Source organism: Rhipicephalus microplus, chromosome X (genome assembly GCF_043290135.1).
Source record: "Rhipicephalus microplus isolate Deutch F79 chromosome X, USDA_Rmic, whole genome shotgun sequence".
Classification (NCBI taxonomy): Eukaryota; Metazoa; Arthropoda; class Arachnida; order Ixodida; family Ixodidae; genus Rhipicephalus; species Rhipicephalus microplus.
Window position 1 is genome coordinate 20,311,606 of NC_134710.1, and position 25,914 is coordinate 20,337,519.

At 43.0% G+C, this 25,914-nt stretch overlaps 1 protein-coding gene across 3 annotated transcripts in view; it reads right to left on the reverse strand.

Annotated features, from left to right (window-relative positions):
• The window catches only part of LOC119175700 (ADP-ribosylhydrolase ARH3), a 29,213-nt gene extending 17,022 nt beyond the window's left edge, over positions 1 to 12,191 (reverse strand). Inside the window, exons 1-3 of one of the 3 annotated variants that reach the window (XM_037426643.2) lie at positions 11,891 to 12,191; positions 11,428 to 11,533; positions 7,776 to 7,986 (exon numbers count right to left, since the gene is read on the reverse strand). In XM_037426643.2, the coding sequence (XP_037282540.2) occupies positions 7,776 to 7,986; positions 11,428 to 11,533; positions 11,891 to 12,059 (486 nt within the window). In that variant the 5' untranslated portion in view covers positions 12,060 to 12,191. Of the gene's footprint in view, positions 1 to 7,775; positions 7,987 to 11,427; positions 11,534 to 11,699; positions 11,823 to 11,849 lie in introns of those variants that run through there. The other 2 variants (XM_037426644.2, XM_075881924.1) reach the window with 2 other exon arrangements.
• Positions 12,192 to 25,914: the final 13,723 nt, after the last annotated feature.

Consider the following 25,914-nt stretch of genomic DNA (forward strand, 5'->3'; position numbering starts at 1 on the left):
CACAAGACATGGGTACACAATATGCCACCGTAGTTCTACACTCAACAAATGTAAAAACATGCTTAATGGAGCACCGAAATCTATCCTGTTTTGCCGATCGCTTTCGCTCCAGCCTGGCACAGACTTTTCCGAGTTTGTTTGGCACAGAAAAAACAACACGTAGACTGTATCTGCTGCCTAGTTGGTTCGGCATGTGCGCAGGAGTTTATCTATGAACCAGTCTCAAAAAGATAGGGATTCTGAAGAGATTAAAAAGAAATGTGTCTCAATACGAGCATGGAATCGGCATCGCAGAAGCGATAACCTTCACATGGTTATTACTGGTTTTGCAGGTCAACAGAATATCCACAGCGAAAAGTTCTGATGGCAGCTGGGATTCGAGTACGCTTGGTCGTGACAACAAACTGGAAAACACCACTTCTACGATTTTCCAAGCTGATCGTCTGACACAACCTGCCGCGGATTTCAGTGAAAGTGCGGAGCCGGCTTATGAACACTGGTTGAACTGCATCCTTATCACTGGACCACAAAAACCAGCGACTGTCATGGACACAGTCGGGCCTGGAATCTGCACCGCGGAAGCAATGTGCTTCACTTGGTTATTACTGCCGTTGCACGTTGGTAATATGACTTTTTCATCTCGGTCTTTTGTTTATGCTTTGCCAATTCCATGCCCGATACTGTTTGAGTGTATCTTGTCGAATTCTTGTCCTGAGCGAGTGCCGCGTCATCCCCGGCGTTTTCGCTTAGTGCGATGTTTTTCATTCCATTTTTTGTTGCTATTCTAGTGTAGTGACCTTGAACTAAATCCAGGACCCTCGTCTGAGGTGACACTTGCTCAGTTTTTGGAAAGCCAAAGTGTAGTTACAGCGAAAGTACCAGCTATCGAGGAAGCACAGACACAGCAGACGCATGCTATAAGTGACCTTGGCTTGCAAATTCAGACATTAGAGTTAAAGTTGCATTGCCTTGACGATTTAGCGGTCTCAGTTAGGGAATGTAGAAATATGAAAGGCAGCAACAGGCAATAAAGACACTCCTGTTGAAAATTGAAGACCTACAGAATCGTAGCCGACGTTGCAACTTGCTCTTTTACGGAGTGGATGACAAGAAAGGTCAAGAGTCTGGTGAAGAATCGAAAGGTTGTGTCCGTAAAATTTGTCAGAGTAAACTAAGAATGCAGTCTGTTTCAATCGAACGAGCCCACAGACTCGGAAAGTTTCAGTCGGGAAAAATTGTCCTTTGATTGCTAATTTCACCTTATTTAAAGAAAAGCAACAAATTCTGCGCAGCACTATAAAGCTAAAAGGAAGTGACACTTGCATTTCGGAGGACTTTTAGATTCTAAAACGATAAGGACAAAATGAAATTATTTATGGCAATATGCTCAATCCAGCAAGAAAGAAGGTGATAAAGTGAGCCTTCGATGTGATACTACTCTGATCATGAACGGGCAGAAGTACGTGTACGGCGATGGCGCGAAACAAGTTATACCCCTAACTTGACCGTCACGGGGAGAGGCTGTAGAGCTTTCTTTTCTTCTGGTCAATTGTAGAAGTATTAAAGATAAACTATATAATCACAATAGCTTGATTAAGACTTTAAAGCCAACTGTAACCCTAGAAAATGAATCGTGGTTAGATGAAAATATTACTGTCAATGAAGTATTTCCTGACGGCTTCACAGCCTATAGCAAGGATAAGAATTCTCACGCAGGAGGTGTGTTCATTTTAGTAGATAGTATAGTTTCTTCATGCTCGGTCAACGTGGATGTAGGCGATTGCGAGGCAGTATTCTGCAAGCTTATGCTGCGAAATAGCAAAGTATTAACAGCATGAATATTTTACGGACCACCGGGCTCCTCCATCAGCGCATTATTACAGCTTACAGCAGTTATCGAAACAGTGCAGGCTGATACAATAGTAATCGATGGTGACTTCAACTCTCCTCTCGACTGGTGCCAACAGCCTAATATTGTTACAACAACAGATAGCTGCAGTCAAGAAATGAAAAATTTAATAGATTATTTCGCATTTGAACAAACTGCATCACAACCGACACGGGGAGAAAATATTTTAGATTTGGTACTCACAAACCAACCGGAACTTGTTTCATCAACTGTTGTGCCTGGCATAAGTGATCCTAATACTGTGGTGTGCGAATTGAGTGTTGACTATGTGAAAACCGTAACTGGTCCTAATAGGCGAATATTCAATTTTGAGAATGCTAATGTTGCTCATATTAATGAGGCCCAGGATTCCTACCTGACGGTTTTTTAGACACCAGCTTAGACTGAAAGTGTAGCTAAGTTGTGGACATCATTTAAGCGAAAAATGGCAGAACTAAAACAGCTGTTTATCCCATTCTGGACATTATCCCCAAGGTGTGCCAAAAGCAAACTTTGATTTACCAAATCACTGTACAGACTAACACAGAAGAGGCAGTGATGCTATCAGATTTTTCTAATGGTACCCACAGATGAGAACAAAAGGAAATTGTAGAATATTACATGAGTTTAAGCTCGCTATTCGTAAGACAAAAGATTATTACTCTGGTACTTTGCACTTTAGATTACAGGAAAATCCCAAAGAATTATGGAAGCATATAAAATGAAATGGTAACGACAACGTAGCTGTTCCATCGTTGGTTATAGGCGATAACACTGTAAGTGACGACATTGCAAAGGTCGAAAGCTTTAATCAGTACTTCTGCTCCGTCTTCACCCCAGTGATAAGAAACAACGAAAACAGGGATATCAGCAGAAGTGACATAGGTGAGATGGATAGCATCAATCTTTCCACACGTGGCATTGAAGCATTGCTGCAAGGGTTAAATGCATCAAAGGCTTGTGGTCCTGATGGCCTTCCAAATCGTTACTTACAGCTTTGTGCAACATCAGTGGCATCATATTTAAAAATAATTTATGACAAATACCTGGAAGAGTCTTTTCTTCCGGATGACTGGAAAGTTGGGGCTGTTGTTCCGATCTATAAGTCAAGTGCCCATAGTGATGTAGCAGTAACTATAGAGCAGTGTCTCTGACGAAGTTTCTTGAATGATTTTAGATCATATTTTGTATACCTCTGTTGTGGCACATATTAATGAGGGTTGTTTGTTTAACTCAGCACAGCACGGGTTTCAGAAAGGACTGTCTTGTGTTACACAGCTAACAAAATTTACACATGACATAGCAAAAGCTCTAGATCATCAGCTTTTCATAGACAGCACGTTCCTAGATTTTCAGAAGGCGTTCGACACTGTGCCCTATGCTTCATAAGTAAAAAAACTTGCAGTTTACAATATACACCCGCAGATAATTTCTTGGCTAAGATCGTACCTAACATTACGAAAGCAGATTGTCATGGTTAACAGAGCTCAATCTCGAATCGCAAATGTCACATCCGGTGTACCTCAAGGGTCTGTGCTGGGGCCACTATTATTTCTTTTATACGTAAATCATATACCTGATGGTAACCAATCCCAAATGCGTTTATTTACCAATTATTGTGTGTTACATAGAGAAATGAAAAGTATGGACGATGAAGTTGCGCTTCAACAAGACCTGAACAGAATTGGCGAATGGTGTGCAAAATGGCATATGAAGTTAAATTTAAATAAAACAGTTTTTGTGACATTTAAGGAAAAAGAATCCACATGTGAGTGGTTATCATATGAATGGTGTAAGCTTAAAACGGGTATCTGAATACAAATATCTCCATGTTTATTTTACGTCTCAGCTAAGGTGGCAGAGCAAGTTGATTACGTCGCAGCAAATGCTAGGAAAGTGCTGAAATTTTGCGATGAAATGTGGAATATTTTCCTGCTGCTACTAAAGATTTATTGTTCAAGACCAATGTTAGACCCATTCTTGAATATGCCTGCACAGTTTGGGACCCTCCAGCTAAGCGAGACATTAATAAATTGGAAAAGATCCAGAATTTAGCTGCTCGGTTTGTATTGGGAATTTACAGTAGAGATATTGGCGTGGCAAGACTGAAAGACAGATTAAATTGGGAATGCTTACGGAACCGTCGACACAAATTGCGACTGAAGTTCGTTCACGCTATTTATCATTGTCATGTCGCAATCGATAAAGCGAAATATTTACTTGCACCATACTATGCCTCACACCGCGTTGACCATAGGTTCAAGATAAGAGAAATAGCAAGCAAGACTGACGTATTTAAAAATGATTTTACCAAAACAATAAGAGAATGGAACCAACTGCCTTCTAGCATTGCCTATACCATCTCCAATGATTTGTTCGATTCTATGTTAGAATGAATATGTTGCATTTTTCTTGAGAGTGTTGCATTTTTCATTAACATATGTATTTGTGTTGCAGATTGTAATTGAGGCAACCGATTATTTATTTGGCTGACAATGTATCTTTTTTGTATTCTACTTCTTGTAAATGCTCCCCCCTTGTAATGCCAATTGGTGCTGTGGGTAATGAAATAAATAAATACGGTATGCACACAAAGTATCACATAATCTATAGAATTCAGGCAGCAGATAAGACCTACATGTTGCTTTTTCTGCACCAAATGAACTCAGAAGAGTCTGTGTCAGGCTGGTTCGAAAGGGATGGGCAAAACAGGATAGATTTCGTTGCTCCGTTAAGCATGTTTCTACATTTTTTATAGTGTAGAACTGCGGTGGTATATTCTGTACCCATGTCTTGTGGAAAGTGCATCGACATAACTGGCCGGTGCGTAAACACAAGGCTTACTGAGCACAAGAGAGCGTTAGCAAGTAATGCTACATTAGACAGCTCAGCCAGTGTCTCATTGCTTAGATTGTAGCTGCTCCTCGCTGTTCCCCGAGGCTTGATCATCATTGTAACACGTGGTACACTATCATGTTGTATATTAACCATGTTCTTACTGCAAAATAAACTAGTTTCGAGTGTAGCGGTGTCCCTTTTATTTCTTTTGTGCTTGTCTCTGTGCGCTGCTTCATAAGTAAACATGTCCCAAAATTGTTGCACATAGGTATTCTTGTATTTACCACCCATAAAATGTAAATACCATAGCCAAAATTCAATCCTGCTGCTTTCTCTTTGACTATTTTACAGATGGGTTTGAGTGCCGCCATACTGGGCTGTTAACTTTTGTGTTTTGAATCTTAAACAACTAAACAAACAGTATTGCAGCAGACATGTGCACGTTAAAAGAGTTGGATTGGTGCATACGATGTTTCATGGCCTTATTAATTCATGTCGCAATATGCAAAAACAAGAAAATATAAGCTTCACAGCCCAAAATGCCGGTGCCCATACGTCCCACGAAAAATAGACTATAGCAGTGCAAAGTTGTAGTAACTAGCTGACCATATTAGGATCAGTGTTTTAGTAACAGTGCCTTTTCAAATGCTAATGCCTTTCGTGCTGTTCAAACTTGGTGGGTGGTATATATATTGTCACGGGATCATGACGATTGATATGTGGGGTTTAACGTCCCAAAACCACCATATGATTATGAGAGACACAGACTCATGACGAGGACGAAGGGAGCAGTCAATGTCTTCAAGGTGAAACTGTTAATTTGGTCAAACTTGTGGCCACATAATTGAAACTCAAATTACAGCAAGCAATGCACGCCGCACACTGATCAGCACACAAGGCTCCGGTTGTAGAAAAAAGTGAGAAGCGGTGAAGTACCGTATTTACTCGATTCTACCGCGCCCTCGATTGTAACGCGCACCCGATTTCGACCGCGGAAAGAAAAAAAGAACGTAAGACATCGATCGCGACGCGCACCCACTTTTCTCGCTGGCCCGCACGATCACACCACTCGAAAAAAAACGACTCCTTTCGAGAGCGTTTTCCAATTAAATATGAGGTACGGGCGAAGCTTGTGCCCATCTGATGTGTAACAGAGCATTGCCGTCACTGTAGTTTTACCGTAGACCGATGTCAACACGCGAACTTGTTTCGCCCCCTTCTTCTCGACGGTTGTGGTGCCAGGCATGTCGAAGTAAAGAGGCGTCGGATCGGCATTCATAATTTGCCCAAGCAGGTAGCCGTTGTTGCGCTGCAAGTTTAGGACGAACCTGTGAAAACTGTGAAGCTTTTCATCGTACTCCTCCGCAAAACTTTTCGCATATGCATGTTCCCCTTCGGAGGGAAAAGCCTTTCCTCTTCATAAAGTTAGTTAGCCAGCACCTGCTCGCTCTAAACTGGCTCCGCATTAGACCTTTTTCTAAGACTAATTGCATAGCACGCACTTGGAGCAGTTTTGTCGTCACGGGCCGCTGTGCCGCTCGCTGCTCAAGCACATACTCGCCGAGCAGCTCTTTAATTTGCGGAAACCGACCCTGCTGTGTTCCATTGAAGCCTTTGCGTGAAGCTTTGCTGTCGACAATCTTCTGCTTTTGTTTCCGCCGGTCCCGCACGCACGTTTCGGAAACTCCGAACGACCGCGATGCGGCCCGATTTCCGTTCGTTTCTGCACACGCGATGACTTTTCTTTTAAAAGCGGCATCGTGGTGCACTCGAGTTTTTAGAGTCGGCCCTTCCTCGCCGCCGATGCTAATGCACTACTAGATGACGAACTCCTCAGCACACGTACGAAGTGCCGCACATGGGAAACACATAGGCAGAAATGGCCAGCGCGCCATGCCGACGCACGTAGGGGGCGGCCATTTTGGAATTGCCAATGGCAATAGATTGACCGTAATTTTTTTTTTTGTACTCGATTCTAACGCGCATGCGATTTATAAACTCGCTTAAGCGGAAAAAAGGTGCGCGTTAGATTTGAGTAACTGCGGTACGTTGGCATTTATACATGTACCGTTCAATACTCCGGTCTTATCAGAAGTGGCCATGCAAGTTCCAGAATAATCTGCAATGTTTGCATTTTGTGCTTCATTGCATCAAAATGTTCCAGGATTATCTTGAGGTTTCTTAGCTAATCGGCACGGTGTGCGCAAGGCAACCTTTACATGTGTAATTGGGCGATAACAAAACTTGAAAAAAAAAAAAAAAGAAACGAGTGTGGCAATTGATATTTGAGCATGCTAACTAAACTCTTTGTTGCCAGTCAGTTATTGCCCTTGTGTTTTTTCTTGTCTGTACGATTTCAGCACTGTTTTCAAATTATGGAACCCCTAAGGGTCCATTTGTTATCATCCTGAGACATTTTTGAAATACCTTACTGTAGTACACATATTTTATAATGCTATGAAGAATACTTAGCATCAAACAACATAGCAGGTTCAATGTCAGCCATGATGGCTATATTCTGATGCAATACTTGCCAACTGACCAATAAAACACTAAGCGGCCTTCATTGATTTTGTTTTTTTTTCTAAGGTAGTAACCAGGAAAAGAATTTATGGCAAAAATTTCTCATTATGCAAGCAGGCCAAAATACTGAATGTTAGTGCAGCTGATAAAAAAAACTATAGAAAAATGGCACAAATTGCACAGTTGGACAACCATTGAATAGAGAACAGAGCTGGCTATCGGCACGTCAAAAAGGGTACCGATGGGAGCTACAAATTTTGTTTCACTGCACAGTGCTGTCTTGTGTGCTAGTTATTAACACAGGAAACCAGCAGCAGCTCTCCCCATGACAAAACTCCAAAAGGATTTGATGGAAATTATTCCCTCCACTATTCTAAAATGTACAGGCCAAGTGAGAATTCAGCTGCAACTATTTCCATAGAGTAAACTAGTGACTAGCAAATGTGAAGCAACCATCAATAATGGTGCAATTATTAAACTTCCCTTAATAAACTGACAGGTTTAAGAACATACTAATTGAACTCACAGATATAATTTCTGCCATATTCTTGTGACAGAACAATGCAACAGGGGCCACCCTCATTGCACCACCATTTCCATACGAGCCTGTGCCTTCAAACTGGCTTTTGGCAGGTCCAAAAGGATCTTCGAAGTTGCCTTTCTTGAGTGCGTGGAACACATCAACCACGTTAGGGCCATAGCCCCGCTTAGGCTGCTCAAAGTACTCCGAAGTGAACCTGTAAAAAAAAGGTCATATAATAAAAACTATTTTAGGAGCCATTTTTGCTAGCGTAACCAGTCTAAATTGATTAGTTCTAAAAACAAAACTAGTCAAGAGAAACCTTCATGCCTCCTAGCTTACAGGGGCTGTCTATCACTTTAATGAGCTTATTTTGCACTGTGATAGATGGCCTTCCATTGAAAGTGTTTATACAAGCAGTGACCAAAAATCATTGGACAAGGAATGTTGCTGAAGCAGATGTTTCAAAATGGAGACTTGCTTCCATCAGGGCAGCAGCTTCCCAGATGAAAACTAAAACTCTACTCAAAACATTTGCCCCAATAACTTTTTCTGTTATACGATTTTCCCTCAAGTTCTTCATTGTTTAGCTAAACAATCAAAAGTAAATATATACAACTTATATGGCAAGTTTTTCACATCGAGGAAGAAACAAAGAAAACTGTACACTGCACATTTAGCTTTTTTGTTTCAAGAAAGAAAATATTTTTTGAAGTTTGCAATCACCTTCAGTGGGGAACTTCAATAAAGAGGCTGCTGTATGAACAAATTTTCAGGTTGCCGTCTACAGGAATCTTTAAAAATTATTTCCTTTTTTTAACAAAAACTTGTAGTGATAAAATTTGCCAGATAAGAAAGACTATTTATTGGCTTTTGATTGTGGTACCAAGCCGATTTTCAATCCAAGCACACATGCAATAAAGTGCATCTCAATGCGGGCCATAATTAAGTTCTTAAAGTTGTGATCTGTTCTCAAATATTTACAAACTTCAGTAGTCTGTAAAGATTCTTAATGCAAAAGAAACCTTCCGTAGAGTTAGTATTCATTACTCCGACATTATTACATAACACAATATTCCAAAAAAATGGACATAAAAAATTCTGACAAGATTTTTGGAGCCTTATATGAAAAAAAAAAAAGGCTTTTTATTATCAGGTTTTCAAAACCTTAGGCAAAGCCTTTGCCTAAGTTTTGTATTAAAATGAGAAATGACACTCTTGAGTAAACTTTTAACCCTTTTGTTACCACACCTATTCAAATCGAACTCAGGTGAACGACACTTTGGATCATCAATTTTGGCATGTTGAATTTGTTTCTCGTGTACCGAGTACTTTCTAGTAGGTAGTTAAGCCACTTAACTTTCACAATCAATTTGAATTGATCTGTTTTGGCAACATGGTGATTTCTCACAAATTTTCGCGCAAACCAATGTGCATGTGTTGTTGAGAAAACGCACTTGACTGGCAAACTTGACAGAAGTGCATACCCCTTGTGATTTTTCCACTGTAGCATCAAATTTCAGTAATTAAAAGAGCCTTTGCAAGTTGAATATTATATTAAGGTGTCAGCTTCACAATCTGACACTGTTGAGCAGTAATAATTACCTGAATTTTTTGCCAGCTATCCAATAGAGAGCTTATGCTGGAAGTTAGAGAAAATTTATTAATTAAAAAAGTATTTATGAAGATCCACCGCAGGTATAAACTGTGTAGGTGGCCTCCCCAACCAGTTTCCAGCAGCTTTGGTTTTGCTTGTATTGTTATATCAGACACAGGGCCGCACCATGTGTCAGTAGTCGCTCCGATGGCGTCGTTTTCACGCACGCATAGGTGCGTGCCTGTGCTGCAAAAAACATTTGCTGCTCGAAACTGTCTTGCAACTGCACCTGAATTGAATCAGGATGAGCTTAGAGTGCGAAAATGACAACACCTCAGCTTCAAGAGCTAAGGCGACGGTTTTCCCATCAGCCTCATACATCCACAGCTGTTCATGGGTTTGACTAGTTTACGGCCTCAAGTTGTCTTCTCCGTTGCAAGGGTGTAAATGCTGACCTTTGCGCACAACCTTATAACTCCTCTGGTTACGTGCGAGGTCTTCACGTCAGTGGGAGCGGTGTGCTGGCGCCGGCTGTTGAGCTTCTCCTCACAACAAGAAGGCCACCAAAGCAAATTTAAGCCCTGACTACGGAGCAGCGCGAATCGTTTTAGAACTGCTCGCAATATTGTTTTTCTACATAATACAATGGGCAAGAATGCAAAAAAAATTGTTTGGATGGATATATTAGAACGCCAACCTATGCAGAGTAAAGTGGCTCATGGAAAGAGGCGACGTTAGACAAAAATAGCTAAGTTTGATTGATTGATTGATATGTGGGGTTTAACGTCCCAAAACCACTATATGATTATGAGAGACGCCGTAGTGGAGGGCTCCGGAAATTTAGACCACCTGGGGTTCTTTAATGTGCACCCAAATCTGAGCACACGGGCCTACAACATTTCCGCCTCCATCGGAAATGCAGCCGCCGCAGCCGAGATTCGAACCCGCGCCCTGCGGGTTAGCAGCCGAGTACCTTAGCCACTAGACCACCGCGGCGGGGCAAAAATAGCTAAGTTCATTTGACATCTGATTTATAGAAAAATTATTCACATCACAGGCATCCATCTATATTGGAACACATGCAGGTTCTTATAGCAGAACGACAAGAAATTATTGAGAAAATGTTTACGAGTTCACTTGTATCTCACAAAAAACCAAGCAATGCTTCAACACATGGAACAATCAAGGAAGCAGCACCTCTGTTCCGATTTTCATTATTTGTGTGAATAGAAACTTTGTACAATATTTATCATTTTTTATGCTGTTGCTGGGTCATTTATTTTCAAAATGTATATTCAGAGTTTTTTGCTTTGAACATTTTTACACATAGCGTTTTTTATTGTACTGTTTAGCAGCTGGCAACCAAAATCTACACACTTTTCACATTTTTATTCATTCCAAAATATTTTCATTGCTCTACAACAAATTTTTTGAAAGAGCATTTCATAGTGCAAAAATTTGGTATACCGCAATGGATGCTGGAATTCTTTTGAAAATCGCAAAAACTATTTTCACAAAACATATAAAATATAATCGTTTTCGCACGGTAACGAAAAATTTAACAAGCAGCACTGAGGTGTCATCATGGAATTAGAAAGGCCCCCTAGTGACCAAAAATTTCTCTGAAATATTTTAGCAATTCACTGTTTTCAAAGCAATAACACTACGGTTTTATTCCTTCTTTTTTTAATGCATTTGAAATGGTCATCGCTAAAGTTTTTGGGACGTTTGTTATAGTTTGATTACATTATAACAAAGTGGTACTACGTCGTTTAAACATAACTTTCACAGACAAGTGAAAGAAATGTCTCAATGTATATAAGGCACACTTGTTTCCGTCAATATGACACTATCTTCTCAAATCCACCACACTTTATTCTGAGTGGTAGACAGCCCCTTCGACGACTTTTTTTTTTTTCTTTTTGAAGAGAGCAAGAAACAAAATAAAGAAAAAAGCTCTTTCATGGCTCGGTCCAATCGAAAACAGCGGGGAAGCACTGCACGTGGGCACGCTGCCCTTGCGGAGATCTAGAAGTAAAGCCGATATAACGTAGTTATCACCTTTGGGCAAGGTCACTCGCATGGAATCCCTTCTTTTCGATGAGAGACGTCGCCAGACACCTTGTCATTGCCGTGTCATCGGTGTAGGGACGAAAAGGAAGCAGACCTGAAGCGAGTGCATATATATATATATATGTATATTTTTCATTCGCGCTGGTCGATGTAAATGCGAAAAATGGCTACAGAATTCGAACATTTCACGATCGCTAAAGGAAAACAACCATAACTCCTCCGAATTTCAGCGCGACGTACACTGCAAGGCTGGCACGTACCCACAACTGCTTAGACACGCAGCCAAACTACTCAGACGATTCTCCCGTGGCAAACACAATCGCACGAATGCGCATCACAGCACCATGCAATCGTGAATTAAGTGTCCAGTTAGTATACACTAGTTGAAATGGACTGCTAATCGAACGTACTACAGCGTTGCGGCGATCACTGAGTCCAGAATACGGTTCACCTTTCGCCGATTCATCCAGCAGCTTTGAGACATAGGAGGTGAGCACAGATTTGGATATGGGAAAGTCGCCTTCGAAAGGCGCTCCCAGGCAGTCGCCGAGGAGAGAGCCAACGAGGCAGCCTCGAAACTTGCCAGCCAGTGAGCACACAGAGTTGGTCACAGCGGACATTTCGCTGCGAACTTCTCTGACAGACCTCTATTCGCACTTCAGCTGGTACACCCAGTACGCCCTTGCCAAAACTTTGTGCCACCTTCCTTCACGCGGGCAACGGCGCGCTTTGCAGTGGTGGCCAAATTACGAACTAGGAGAGCCTCATGACGATGCCCATTGACCGTTGACCTTATTCGAGTTCCACAGACACACACTGAACAAAAGTCAATAATGAAAAACATATCCGGACAATAAAATACGTGTATGAAAACGTGTATCATCGACGTAAGATTGACGCCCGTCTACCGAAACGCGTCACGGCTGTGGAGGAAGCTGTTCAAAGCGTGCGGCATAGGTGTTCTCTGGTGTGGCCAGGGAAAGGTGCGGCCAAGCGTCACAGAGAAAATTAGGCTAAAATATCCTTTCAAAATTTTCGTTACAAAGGAAAAAGAACTTGAACGCAGAGGCGAGCCAGGCACTTGGGGAACTTTGACAAGATATCAAAACATTGTCATATGAATGAATAAATAGATAGATATGGCTGTACCCGTTAGATTGGGCGGTGGCTAGCGCCACCAAGCCGTAATACTTCATGAACAAAAAACTAGATTCAATTTTTTTCCCTTTAAATAGTTATGTTAAGGATTCGTACTTTGATGTGAAGGGTTTAATTTTCACTCGTGCCTTGACTTTAGTCACCAATCAGACAACCTCCTTCTAGTTCTACCCGCTTAAAGTCTATTTTGCCCTTCCTGTCTCTAAACCCCAGTGCTTTGAAAAACTCTGCGCCATCATCCTGAACTATAGAGTGAAGACCTTTACAGAACATTATCAAGTGTTCGGCAATTTCTCGTTCCTCTCCACAGGCACTGAATACCGTGTCTACCCCTTCGTAATTGGCCCGATATGTCTTGGTTCGCAATACTCCCGTTCTGGCCTCAAACGGTAGAGAACTACCCCGAGTATTATCATAGAATTTTTCCTTGGCGATTTTCTGCTTAAAAGTTCGATAGACCTCTAGTGCGGACTTCTTAATCATGCCAATTCTCCCCATATCGGTCTCCGTTTCCTTCACTTTCTTCTTAACCGATAGCTCTTTTTGGATTGGCCACCTGATGTTTTCTAAGTATTTACCAGTCAACTTCCTGGTTCGCTTCCTCCATTTTGTATCGACATTCTTCATGTGAAAGTAGCTGAAAACCTTCTTAGCCCAACGCTCCTCCTTCATTTCTCTCAATTGCTTCTCAAATTTAATCTTGCTGCTAGCTTTCCTGCCTCAAATGATGTCCATCCCATATTGCCTAGTACTCCCTGATTTGGTGTATTCCCGTGAGCTCCTAAAGCAAGCCTACCTATTCGACGTTGTTTAATTTCTAATCTTGCTTGAACTGCTGATCTCATGCATAAGACCGCATTGCCGAATGTCAGATCAGGAACCATGACCTCTTTCCAAATTCCTCTCACATCATACCTATTGTAATTCCACGGTGGCCTGTTTTTCATTACCGCTGCATTCCTGTTACCTTTAGTCGTCACGTATATTTCGTGTTGCCTTAGGTACTCGGTCCCATTGCTTATCCATATGCCCAGATATTTGTGTTTGTCTGTTATCTCTAGCATGACCTCCTGTATCCTAAGCTCACTACCTTCATTATTGTTAAAAATCATCACTGCTGATTTTTCCTACCTTAACCTGAAATCTAACCTATCTCCCTCATTACCACAGATGTCCACCAATCTCTGCAAATCTTCCTTGTTGTCGGCCATTAGCACTATATCGTCTGCGTACATCAATGCTGGTAGTGCCTGTTCAATGAGTTTTCCTTGTTTGACGAAAGAGAGGTCCCTCTAATTTTGCCTCTAATCCTTGTAGGTACATCATGAATAATAAGGGTGACAGGGGACACCCCTGCCTAAGCCCCCGTTTCACCTCTGCAGGCTTGGATGCCTGTTTTTTTCCCACTTTATAACTACCTTGTTACCTTTATAGATATCCTTTAGAAGATTAGTGACTACATCTTCCACGCATAGTGTGTCCAGTATTCCCCACAACACCTCTTGAACCACGCTATCGTACGCTCCCTTGATATCCAAAAATGCTAGCCACAGGGGCCTGTGTTCCTTTTCTGCTATTTCGATGCACTGCGTCAGTGAGAACAGATTGTCTTCCAACCTCCTGTGTTTCCGAAACCCATTCTGCAGTTCCCCCAGCACCCCCTCATCCTCTATTCATGCCTGCAGTCTTTCCTTTATAATCTGCATCGCCAGCGTGTATACCACTGATGTCACTGTTATAGGACGGTAGTTGTTTATGTCAGCTTTGCCCCCCTTTCCTTTATAGATGATGCTCATCCTGCTAAGTTTTCATCCATCGGGAACTTCACCATCAATTATTACTTTGCTCATTGCCTCTCTCTAAGCCTGCTTAGACTTCGGACCTAATGTCTTTATCAGCATAATTGGAATGCCATCTGGGCCTGTTGATGTACTACTAGGAACCATCTTCTTAGCCCTTTCCCACTCTCGTTGTGAAAATGGAGCCGTTGCGCCACTTGATCCATCCTTGTCTATTGTGGTGAATAAGGCACTTCTTTGTTGAAATTTTTCTGTCACCCTTGTTCTTATATATTCGATAGCTTCGTCTCCTTCTAGCCTAGCACCTTGAGCTGTAGTTTAAACCTCTGCTCTAGGCTTGTCTCCTTTCTTAGGGAGTTTAGATGGTTCCAAAATTTCGCAGCTGCCTTTCTATCTTTTTTATCTACTTCTGCCAGCCACTGAGCTCCCTTTCTTCTAATCTTTTCATTGATCAGAAGGGATGCATCCCATCTACAGCTTAGAAAGATGTCCCATTTTCTTTCAACATCATCGGTCGGTTCACCCCGCTGCTTAGCATGTCTGTGTTCCCTAGAGGCTTCCTGACGTTTTGCTATGGCTCTCTTAACTTCCTCATCCAACCAACTTTTGGGTGTGTGTCTTCTTTTCCGGGGTGACTTGTCACGTGCCTTAGCAAGCTCTAGCTCAAACAGTTGAATTAGATTCGTGTATGTCCACACTATTTTATTATCCTCAGTGATTACTTTCTCAACTTGTTTAGTGGCTATTTCAATTTGCTTTTCTGAATAAAAATTTTCCGGTAGTTTCTCATCTTGTCTCCTTCCCACTTTCACTGCTCTTCCAAAACTTAGCTTGATACGGTTGTGATCACTACTCAGACTTCTGGAGCCACTTTCATCTATGTGCATTCCCCTGAGCGTATCATACATCCTATGTGACATCAGTGCGTAATCTTTCGTCGACTGCAGCCTTCCTACCTCCCATGTTATTTGCCCTTCACACTTCCCGGTACTATTGCAAATGATCAAATTAAGCCTGTCACACATATCCATGATCATTTTGCCTGTTGGGTCGGTATACCCATCTATCCTACCCGCCAACACCACCACTCGACGGTGGTTTTGGACAGCCAGGACTAGACGGAATAATTTCAGCTCTTTCAGAAGGGTGTGCATGCAAGTACAATATAATACAAGCAGCTACAACGAACCGCACCCAGACAGAGCTAAACGAGCTACTCGCGTATATTTTCGATAACTGATAATTGATGATGGGTTTAACATCCCAAAACCACCATATGAGGCGCCGGAGGGGTCCGGTGATCTGAACGCACGGGCCTACAGCATTTTCGCCTCCATCGCAGCCGTCGAAGTCGCGGAAATTTTCAAGCATCCCCCAGATCTAAGAGCACTGTACCGGCGGCTAATCTGCCGTAGCAGATCCTTACCGGGTTTCTACGGACTAAAAAAAAAAAATCAGAAGCCTGACGTTCCCCTCCGACAAACAGATTGTAGACTTCACTTCCTCTACGAGCCCTTTCGAATTCTCTACGCCGGATCTTCGCCTCTAACACCCGGACGACCCTCCGCGCAGTGGCGAAGCCGGGGGGAGGGGGAAACCACTCGAAATTTTCCGTCCGAACCCCGCCGCCACTTACCCAACTTAATATTTTTTGTCGCTTCGCGCTCACATGATTATGAAATAAACTTCGCGCTGCTACTATCACAACATCACTCCTCGACGCTTAACATGAATATAATGTCTGCATACGGAAAAACATGTCGCGGTATTTCTCAATTGGCTTAGCACTCTGTGAGAATTCGGTCAGGAATTTCGGCCACGAGCGTTTTAAGTTGGCGCGGAGACGGGTTTAATGCTTAAGCGGTGGTCTTACTTGTACCCACAGGAACAGATCTCGCTGGATTCGATCACTACAATAATTTTCAATAGGCAGATGTTCGTTTTAATAAAAAAATTCTGACACCATTCCAAGGTCTGATAGGACATTCAAGCATATTACAGTGTGCCTCTTCGTACGTGTCGTTAGATACACTCAAGCCAGAGAATAACTTTGCTATTGGTCTTCGCATGTTCTGCTAACACACACACACACACACACACACACACACACACACACACACACGCACACACACACACACACACACACACACGCGCGCGCGCGCGCGCGCCGCTAAAGTATTTGGTTTATATACCTGATATACCTAGCTTGATTGGCTTGTATGAGAGTGTACAGTAGATTTATACATATATTTATTACGCCCTAACGACTAAAGGCACTCTGAAAAGTTGTCTTGACGAAGGTGCGACACAGGCAAACGTGCAGGCCATTCAGAACCTTAGAAAGGCCTACTACAATACTGATCTTGTAAATTAAGCCGGTAAATAAAAAGATGGTGGTCATGAACTTAAAGCAGCCTAATGAAAAATGCAGTGTGGGCAGCTGTAGTGAGCACAAGCTTTATTGCTCAACACTGTAGCAAACAGCGCAAGAATAAGGAATATAAAACTGAAAAATGATACGCCAAAGTATATATATATATATATATATATATATATATATATATATATATATATACATGATTCATTTGTTCGTTTCTTTACATAGGCATGACTAAAAGGACACACCGAGCAATTTCTGCAACTGGCGACATGACGCAGGACATGAAATGCACAGAATATGGGTGGGCATGTTATGGCGCAGAATTACGAGCAATATACACATAATATATATTAATACACACACACACAGATATATATATATATATATATATATATATATATATATATATATATATATATATATATATATATAATAAATGAAAGAAACTTGGTGCAAGATGACTCACGCATCCAACAGACATCCCATAGCAGAATACTGTTGATTATCTTGTTCAGTTGACTCGAAGGTTATCCTGCGCATTAAATGTCATATTATATGCCCCATGTATATGTTACCCAAAATTTGCGAGAATTGCCACATGCAAATTTGGGTAGTTGCACTACCATTCACACCTTTTGTATCTGCGTGTGCAAGTGAAAGGTGCCACTGAAAAGCTAAGAGTAGGCAAAGGGAGAGAACGAAATCGCTCCGCCATGCTGTCAAAGTGATTTGCAGCACAATGTCTCATGCAGTTGAACTTGCTTCCTTACAGCTGGACGATTTTACCAAAACCGTCTTTTTGTTTTTACTACACGCCAGGGTGGTCCAGTGCATATGGTACTTCATTGCTGACCCGCAGGTAGTGGGATAGAATACCTGTGGTATTTTCGCGTTAGGCGAAAATGATTGAGGCGCGTGCACTTTGGTTTCGATGTATGTTAAAGAACCAAAGTGGTGAAATTTCCGGAGCACCCCACTGTATACTGCGTCTCGCAACCATATCGTGGTTTTGAGTTTTTAAACCCCATCAGCTGATCATTAAGAGCTATGTTTTTACTTCTGTTTTTCAGATAATCTCAATGCAAGAATAACTTCAGTTAACTTTCTCCCTTGATTTTTAGCAGGCGCCTATGGTCGATATTACACACACATTCAGCCGAAGCCGTTGACGTTCCCGGTGAAGAACAGGGAGAATGTCTTCCGGGCGGACTTGTATTTCACGGTGGATGTTCGAAGAGCGATGCCAAACAATCTTTCATTTGTTGTTATAGCTCTCAGGTACAACTTTAGGCGTCTCAGCGATGAAAAAATCGTTCTGCTTTAGCTATGCTCACCCGCAGAGTTCCCAGAATCTTTAGAAGATCGTGCACGTTTGGAAATAATACCTCTGGGGAATGGCCAACCGCTTGCATCGCATACATGCTCAGCGTTTCTCGCTTCTCTAGCTTCTATTTCGCAGCCCATACTGCTCACTCCTATTGCAATGCCGAAGTTGCGACAATGTTCGAGTACACGTCAGCTAACTTCTCAGCAGTATAGGCAGATGCGAGAATACTCTGTGGCAGAAGCGAAGAAAACATCTTCAAGGTGTGCCGATGCCTTTTAAAGCGCTCAGTAACTGGTCTATCTAGACAAGGCCAGGAATACTGAAAGAGCCTAAAGTGCTCTTCAAAGCTAGCCACTGGCACGTATACGTCGATGAAGCTGCCTACCTGTGACAAGCAGCATCCTCATTTTCGTCATTTGTCAAGTGTGCACTGGAAGCAGCGTCGCCTTTCTGGAAATAATCATCAAACGTTATACCGTACGGCGTTTTGATGCGATCATATATGGTCTCATATAAGGGCGCTGATCGACCCAGGACACGAACTAGCTACCCAGCAATACGTGTAGGCAGCCTATTTCAAGGGGGTGACTTCGCATGGCTATAGAAAGCAACGCGCTCAGCAAAGTTCGGGAAGTGACCCCGAATGCGAGAAACGAGAACTCTAGCGACGATACATGTCGTCTGGTATAAATTTCTGCCTTAAACACTAGCGCGCGTTTCTCGCCTGGCGGAAAGACTTGCGGGTATACATTTCCTCCGCTTCCCTTCAGGTGCCGGTAAGGTCGCGCTCGCCAAGTATTTTACTCTGCGTGCGAGATGTCTCACGCTTGTGATTGCACCCATACTGGTAGCTTCTGTCGCGTTGTAATGAAGTACCACAAACGTGAATGAACGCGAAGGAGTAGATGTAAGCAGTGAAATTCCAGCGACTCGCATCAGAATGCCCGAAACAGACAACAGACAGGCATGGATGGTGCTCAGTAGAGCGCACAAGTAAACTCGTGTTGCGTGCGCTGGCCGTTCTCGTCGGAGTTCAGGTGTTCTGAGAAATAGATTATGGTGCACTACGCTCTGAACAACTGCAGAGTTCATTTCTCCATCACTGGTGAAACGACCACTAAAAATTTTGTGTGGTTTGAGGATGCTCCTCTTCACGCCGGTGTAAGGGTTGGAAACATGAATGCACGCATACTGCGCAGTGAAATATTTTGTACAGTTCTGGATCAGTCGGCGTAAAGAGAAAAGTCGACTGCACGATTGCAAACAATGGAGGACACCTTGCCACAACGCTTTCGTTTCAGGGAGCCGAGTGACGAATGCTACGAAAAAAGAAAACGAGAACATTCCGAGTTTTTTGCGCGTATTCAAGTGTTTTACTGCATATACGCAGCGACAAAGCTAGTTTTATGTGAGTAGGTGTAGTTCAGTCACACGTGCACTTTTGATTGAGACCAAGTGAACATTTCTCATCAATCATTACCATGCCCTCGCAGATGGCACAATAAAACCTCTACGATTGGAGTAGTTCATTGCTTTGGAGTCACAGTGCAACTGAAAGTCTGCCCGAAAAATAACGTGTGCAAAATCGTGTTGCCGACCTGCAGCATACCTAACAAAAAATTACTTATTGTGTATGGCAAGCAAGCTTGGATGCGAGCAGTAAAGTAAAAAAAATGTTGACCAAAAGCTACCACTGCGTCAGGGCTGCTTGACATACAGAGACTAACATAAGAATCCTTCCCATAGGCATGAAGTCACAAACCTCGGCAGTACTAAATTCGCTCAGCAAAGTAAGCAACACCAAATAGTAGTTATGAATGTACAAAAACATGCTGCGTACACCTCTCATTCCTTGTTGTAAGCAGAACCCTCCTTGACCTGCGAAACGCCCTTCACCCCGACGAGAACTACGCCATCTACGCTTAACAGAGATTAACGATTAACGGTATCTTCTCTGATCGGGCAAGCCATCGCAATGCTGGGTTTTCAAAGAATAGTCCATTCAATGATGCGACGAGAGGCCGTTGCTCTAAACGGTCACTCTACCTGTCATTCACTGTATTTAGAGTACTTCGTACAGTACAGCTGCCCGCCTCCGTGGTCTAGTGGAGAATGTACTCGGCTGCTGACTGGCAGGTCTGGGGATCGAATTCTGGCAGCAGCGGCTGCATTTTCGATGGAGGCGAAAATGCTGTAGGCCCGTGTGCTCAGATTTGGGTGAACGTTGAAGAAACCCAGGTGATCTTCATTTCCGGATCCCTCCACTACGGTGCCTCTCATAATCATATGGTGGTTTTGGGACGTTAAACCCCACATATCAGTCAATCGTTAAGGTCGTTAAGGATAACTCGACTGGATTCCCAGAGAAGGCAAGCGGGTTAGGGGGAGACAGAAGGTTAGGTGGGCTGATGAGATTAAGAAGTTTGCGGGTATAAATTGGCAGCAGCAGGCACAGGACCGGGTTAACTGGCGGAATATGGGAGAGGCCTTTGTCCTGCAGTGGACGTAGTCAGGCTGATGATGATGATGATCAGTCAATCATTCTTACAGTACCTTTACTTACTCTCTTCCCAACCATACGCAATGGGAGAGGGGGAATGTCAGGACTCGATATACATGTACGCAATCTGTTTAAAACTACCGCCGATAGTAACGTCATAGAAAAAAGCTGATGCCTGTGCCACCCCCCATCCTCCTCGTCGGGTCGGTGTGAGCCCCCGTCGAAAAAAAAATAATTTCTGGCTACGCCCATGCCTCCGTGACTCCAGCCACTCATGCAGCTAGCGTCAGAGGTGAGCCTCGATGAAGACGAGAGCCTTCTCGTTCGTCGTCGTTTCCTTGTTCACCAATGTAGTATACGCTTACATAAATCCCCGTGCTGCGCTTGAGGATGATGCAAGCCTGAGTGAATACCTGTATATACGTACTTCTCCTACAAAGGAACTATTTTCAAAGAGAGGGGGGATAAACGTTTATTATTACTGTCGGTAACTAAAGTGGGTGGGGCCTTTCGTTCAGAGCTTCACTCGCCGTGCCTGGTCACGGCCGGACTAGAGAAGTGGCATGCGCGCACTCTCCAGTCCGGCCGTGTGGCATGGTCCAGGGTTGCCAATTGGCTTCCCAAGGCCTGATCCGAGAGTCACGCCTCCTACGGCCAGTGTGATAACGTACGTATGTGTTTCTATGAGCGTCGAGTTTGCCGCAACAGGACGCGAGGGACAGCTGTAAGTAATGTGTGTAAGTGTGGGTACAGAACATTCCATCTCCGTCACAACTGAAAACCTGTCCATGGAGCACATAGAAGGGAAATCACTCAGGTCCTTCTCACCACAACCCAAGTTCTTTCTTCGTTACATGGACGATTGTTTTTGTGTCGTGAAGATATCTGAAACTTAAACCTTCAGACAGCCCCTAAATTCCGTGCGCCCAGCCGTACAATTCACGGCCGAGTGTGAAAGTGGCCGCAGCCTGCTCTTTTTCGATGTCCATCCAGGTGGCAAGAAAGGGCAATGGTTTGGAGTTTTCTGTCCACAGGAAACCGACGCGGCCGTTATACGTTCAATATGAATAATTTCATCCCGCCAGCCACAAGGCCTCGGTTGTGACCGCCACGTTACTTCAGAGAGCGAAGAACAAATGTTCCAGTGAGACGGAGTGCAGGAAAGAAGGCTCGCGCAATTTCGGACCTTAAAAAAACGAATAACAATAGAAAATCACACATCCACGCAGTGAATGATGAGTGGGGATGAAGCGTCCGTCCATCTGTCTGCCTGTCTGTGGAAATGGTACGCCGGAGCGATGACCATTGCCCTAGACCATAAGGAGCTTCGCTCCTAAAACTTTATTTGATCAATCAGCCACCGAGCAGCGCAAAAGAGGCTATGCAAGCCTCTTGTGAGTGTGGCTTATGAATGTGAAAAAAAAAACATTAACGCACGAGGGGACGTGAAGAGCAACTTGCTGCTCGGTAGTTAGCAGCCGATCGTTCATCGTCGCTGTCACTCCCGGTGCGTTCTACGTCCACTGAAAAATCCTCGACATCAAGACGGTTTCTTTGAACACCACTTCAAGTATTCTGAGGAATTCTCTCCGCCGAAAGACTTCGATAACACCAACAACGCGCCACTCAATATACGCACAACACAAACACGGCGTCGCTCACCCCGTTGTCTGGGTGCGGAGAACAATTCGCTCCAACACCCAAGTGGTACGTACATGTTCTGTGACCCTGCGGCAAGAAGCGAATCACTTTCAGTGTGCTGCCATCTATCAACGAACGTAAAAATCAAGCGGCGCAGCATTGGCCAAGGTTAGGAAGAGCACATCGCGAGCCTGCGCTACTTTCCACGTACAATAATTAGTACAAGATTCATGCACTACAAAAGCATTGACGAATGCTATACACGCGTAAAACAGGTCGAGTTTCAACTGAAAAAGGTCAGACGATAACATTTAACTATACTACACGACTGCAGAAAATTTGGCGAAGCTTATATGTGTACTCTGCGGGCTATAGTCGAAAGGGCGAGTTGCCACGTATTTTCCCGAAGACTTCACGTCTCGCTAGAACATATGGTGTTGCAAGCCGCCCGGTTTATTCACTGATGCACGAAACATACAAAGTGGTGGTTTCTGTTCGTTTCTTGCTAACGCGTTAACACTGAGGCTAGCACAACCCATGGAGAAAGGATATACTCTTATTCCTTCCTCCATGGCACAGCCGAACAAGAGAACGTCTGCCCACTGATTATCCTCGAGGGGACGCTCCTGAATTCCGCTAGGCTGCGCCACAGTCTATGAACATATCCATATGCTCATAGGGTATGCTTGGTGCTCGCCGTTTCGTAGATGTGTATACCCAAAATTTGGCACTGCACTACTGTAAAATCCCTAGCAAGTTCTCCATCGCCTTTTCAGGGGATTTGAAATATGCGCCAATGACCAAGCAAGAGCCCTCCACCCTCCCTCCATTCTTTTCCTTCAACTTAATCTCCGCTATCCTGCAGCTTTTGGTTTGGTGCCCAAGTGTTGCATACTGAGTTGCCACAAACCATAGCAACATTTGAAGGACGTCTTTCTCCCCTTGCCTCAACACAATATTTCACATGAAGACTGCTTGCTTTTCAATATTAAACAGTAAATACAAGCGTACTTAATAAGGCACTTCATTAGATGCATAAGTGATCCTTTTTTTTTCTTTTAAGGTGCTTCTGCCACCATCTTTAATTTTGGCCCACAGACGAGTATTTTGCTCGATTATCTTTCGCTGTAGCGGTGCTCTTGCTCGAAATTTTATGGTACTCTGTCCTGATGAGAGGCTCTGTACATGAGTGTTTTGATCTTCAATGTATGTATGTATGTATGTATGTATGTATGTATGTATGTATGTATGTATGTATGTATGTATGTATGTATGTATGTATGTATGTATGTATGTATGTATGTATGTATGTATGTATGTATGTATGTATGTATGTATGTATGTATGTATGTATGTATGTATGTATGTTACTCGGGCATGCAGGTCATGCTATTTTTTCCAAGTGGCAGATAGTGTTGACAGCCCTTCGCTGTGCGTTCAACCTATTTCTGCAGGAGCCTGTGGTAGCCCAGTAGGTATATCATTCACCTCCATGGCAAGGCTCAACTCGGGATCCTCCTGTAGGTCAAAGACCATTCCTCTTGCTGCTCGATTGAAGAGAAGTGGGGAGAGGATGGAGCCTTGCGGGAGGCCCACATCGAGGCAAATGTATACTCTAGGATTGGGAGAATATTGAAAGCACTTCGATTCGAACTTAAAAAATTGGTCACTAGCAAAGTAGGGCTGGGCAGAGATACCCGAAAAAGTATTCCGAAATACAGATATCGAAATACACGGTTTGGAAGACTAAAATACAGATACTGTGATACATTTGTAATTGACGTAGCGGTATATTTCAGAGATACTTTTGCAAAAATACGGAAAAAGTATTCCGGAATACAGATACACCAATACAAATACTGAAATACTTTTCTCTATGTCGGGGATAGTCATACTCCGTGCAGACATTTTTTATGTGCAGCATGATATTTAAAATGCGCAGGGCATTGAAACTTGCAAATAAATTTATTCATTATTTTATTACGATACTCTGAGTGCCATTAAGGCATTATAAAAGAGGCTTACACTGCACATAATTGTTATAACGACATACTTACCGATATCAGTTGCAATGAAAAACTATGCTGTTCGAGAGCAAGAGTCACACGCATTCTACACCGAAATTAGGATACTTGGCGGCAACAGTATTATATATAGCTATGCTAGAAGTAGCGTAGTTCAAGCGAAGCACTGGAACCATAAACAAACGAATTGAAAAAAAAGTATGCTTTTATTCACAGCAGTCAGCATGTGTCTGATTAAAAAAAAAAGAAAGTTAGGCTCCCGAATTCCTTGCTGCCGCTTTAATAGCAACGCTCACTTCAATGACCTTCTACTTGGTAGACCAGCAGTTCAGGCTCGTCGGTTTCCAGTTTTGCTAAAGTGGCATAGCGCGAATCAGGAGGGGAACACATAAACAATAAAGACGAGCACTTGCTTACAGTTGAAGGTTTAGTGTTTCCTAGAAACATAAAAAAAGCAGAAAGAAGAACAAACAAAACAGGAAATGCGAAAGGAAACGCAAGAAGGCCTCTTTCCAGTAGTCGTTTGGCCACGCTAGAGTCTCCTAAAAATGCTTTGGAGAAAGATGTATCGTTGACGGCACACGGCGCTACACATTAAATTCTCTGGGTGGTTTGTGGCTTCTGCGTTAAAGGCTAACTCCGGCGATTTTTCGACCATGTCAAGATAATGGTGTTTCTATGTTCCTGAGACACTCTTGTCATAAGCCCAATAGCTGAAATGCTCAGGAAACTTGAAAATAATTTTTGATAAGCAAAAAAGTGCAATACCGAAACATAAAACCAAACCGGGCGCCCTGTCTGCTTATGACGTACTATTTGGTAAGAACCGGAGTCCCGCCGGCGCGGAGTATGAAAACTGTGAAAGTTTTTCTGTGCCAAACACCGCCGTTGTTGCCTTGAGGCTGCACAATAAACGCTGTAGCGGCCAAAGTAGCGATGCTATCGGCTGCGTCACTTCCGTTGACATGCCAAACATGTCGTCACACAGACAGCGTTGCCAATAATTCTGGCAAGCGAGGTGAGCTTTTCGAGGCAATCTTTAAAATTAATTTGGAAACAATCAGTGCATCTCTCAAAACTGTAATTTGGCATAAATGACGGTAATGTGCAAAGAAACGTACCCAGAGAATTTTATTGAGATTCATTGACCTCGAAAAATCACCGGAGTTGGTCTTTAAGCTCCGGTTTTTCAAATGGGCGCCACAAAAAAGAAAGGGAAAAAACGAGAGAATAAAAAAGCACTGCTCGTCAAATTGGCATGAGGGAACACATTTTAAAAACGATGCTGTTGGTTGGCGCCCATTGTGCAGTATACAATGCTCCTCACAACAAAAATATCACTGCTGAAATTCAAAATGACAGTATAACATTGTTGGGAAGCTCAAGCAGGCGATGATTCAAATACATTCCAGTTCTACCTGACAGTGCACATGACAGTGGGATGCGGATAGCAAAGCGACTAGCTCGCTTTCAATAAGGTAGGAGTCAGTTTCGCCTTAAGCAAAAATGTAGAAGTAGTGGGTGCATATCTCGCCACGGACTGCCAATGTTACAGCAGTTTTTTTTTTTCCGTGTTAAACACGTCTTATCTCATTTTTGAAAAAAGAAATTAACGGTCCTGGATAGTATCGCGATAAGGGCGATAT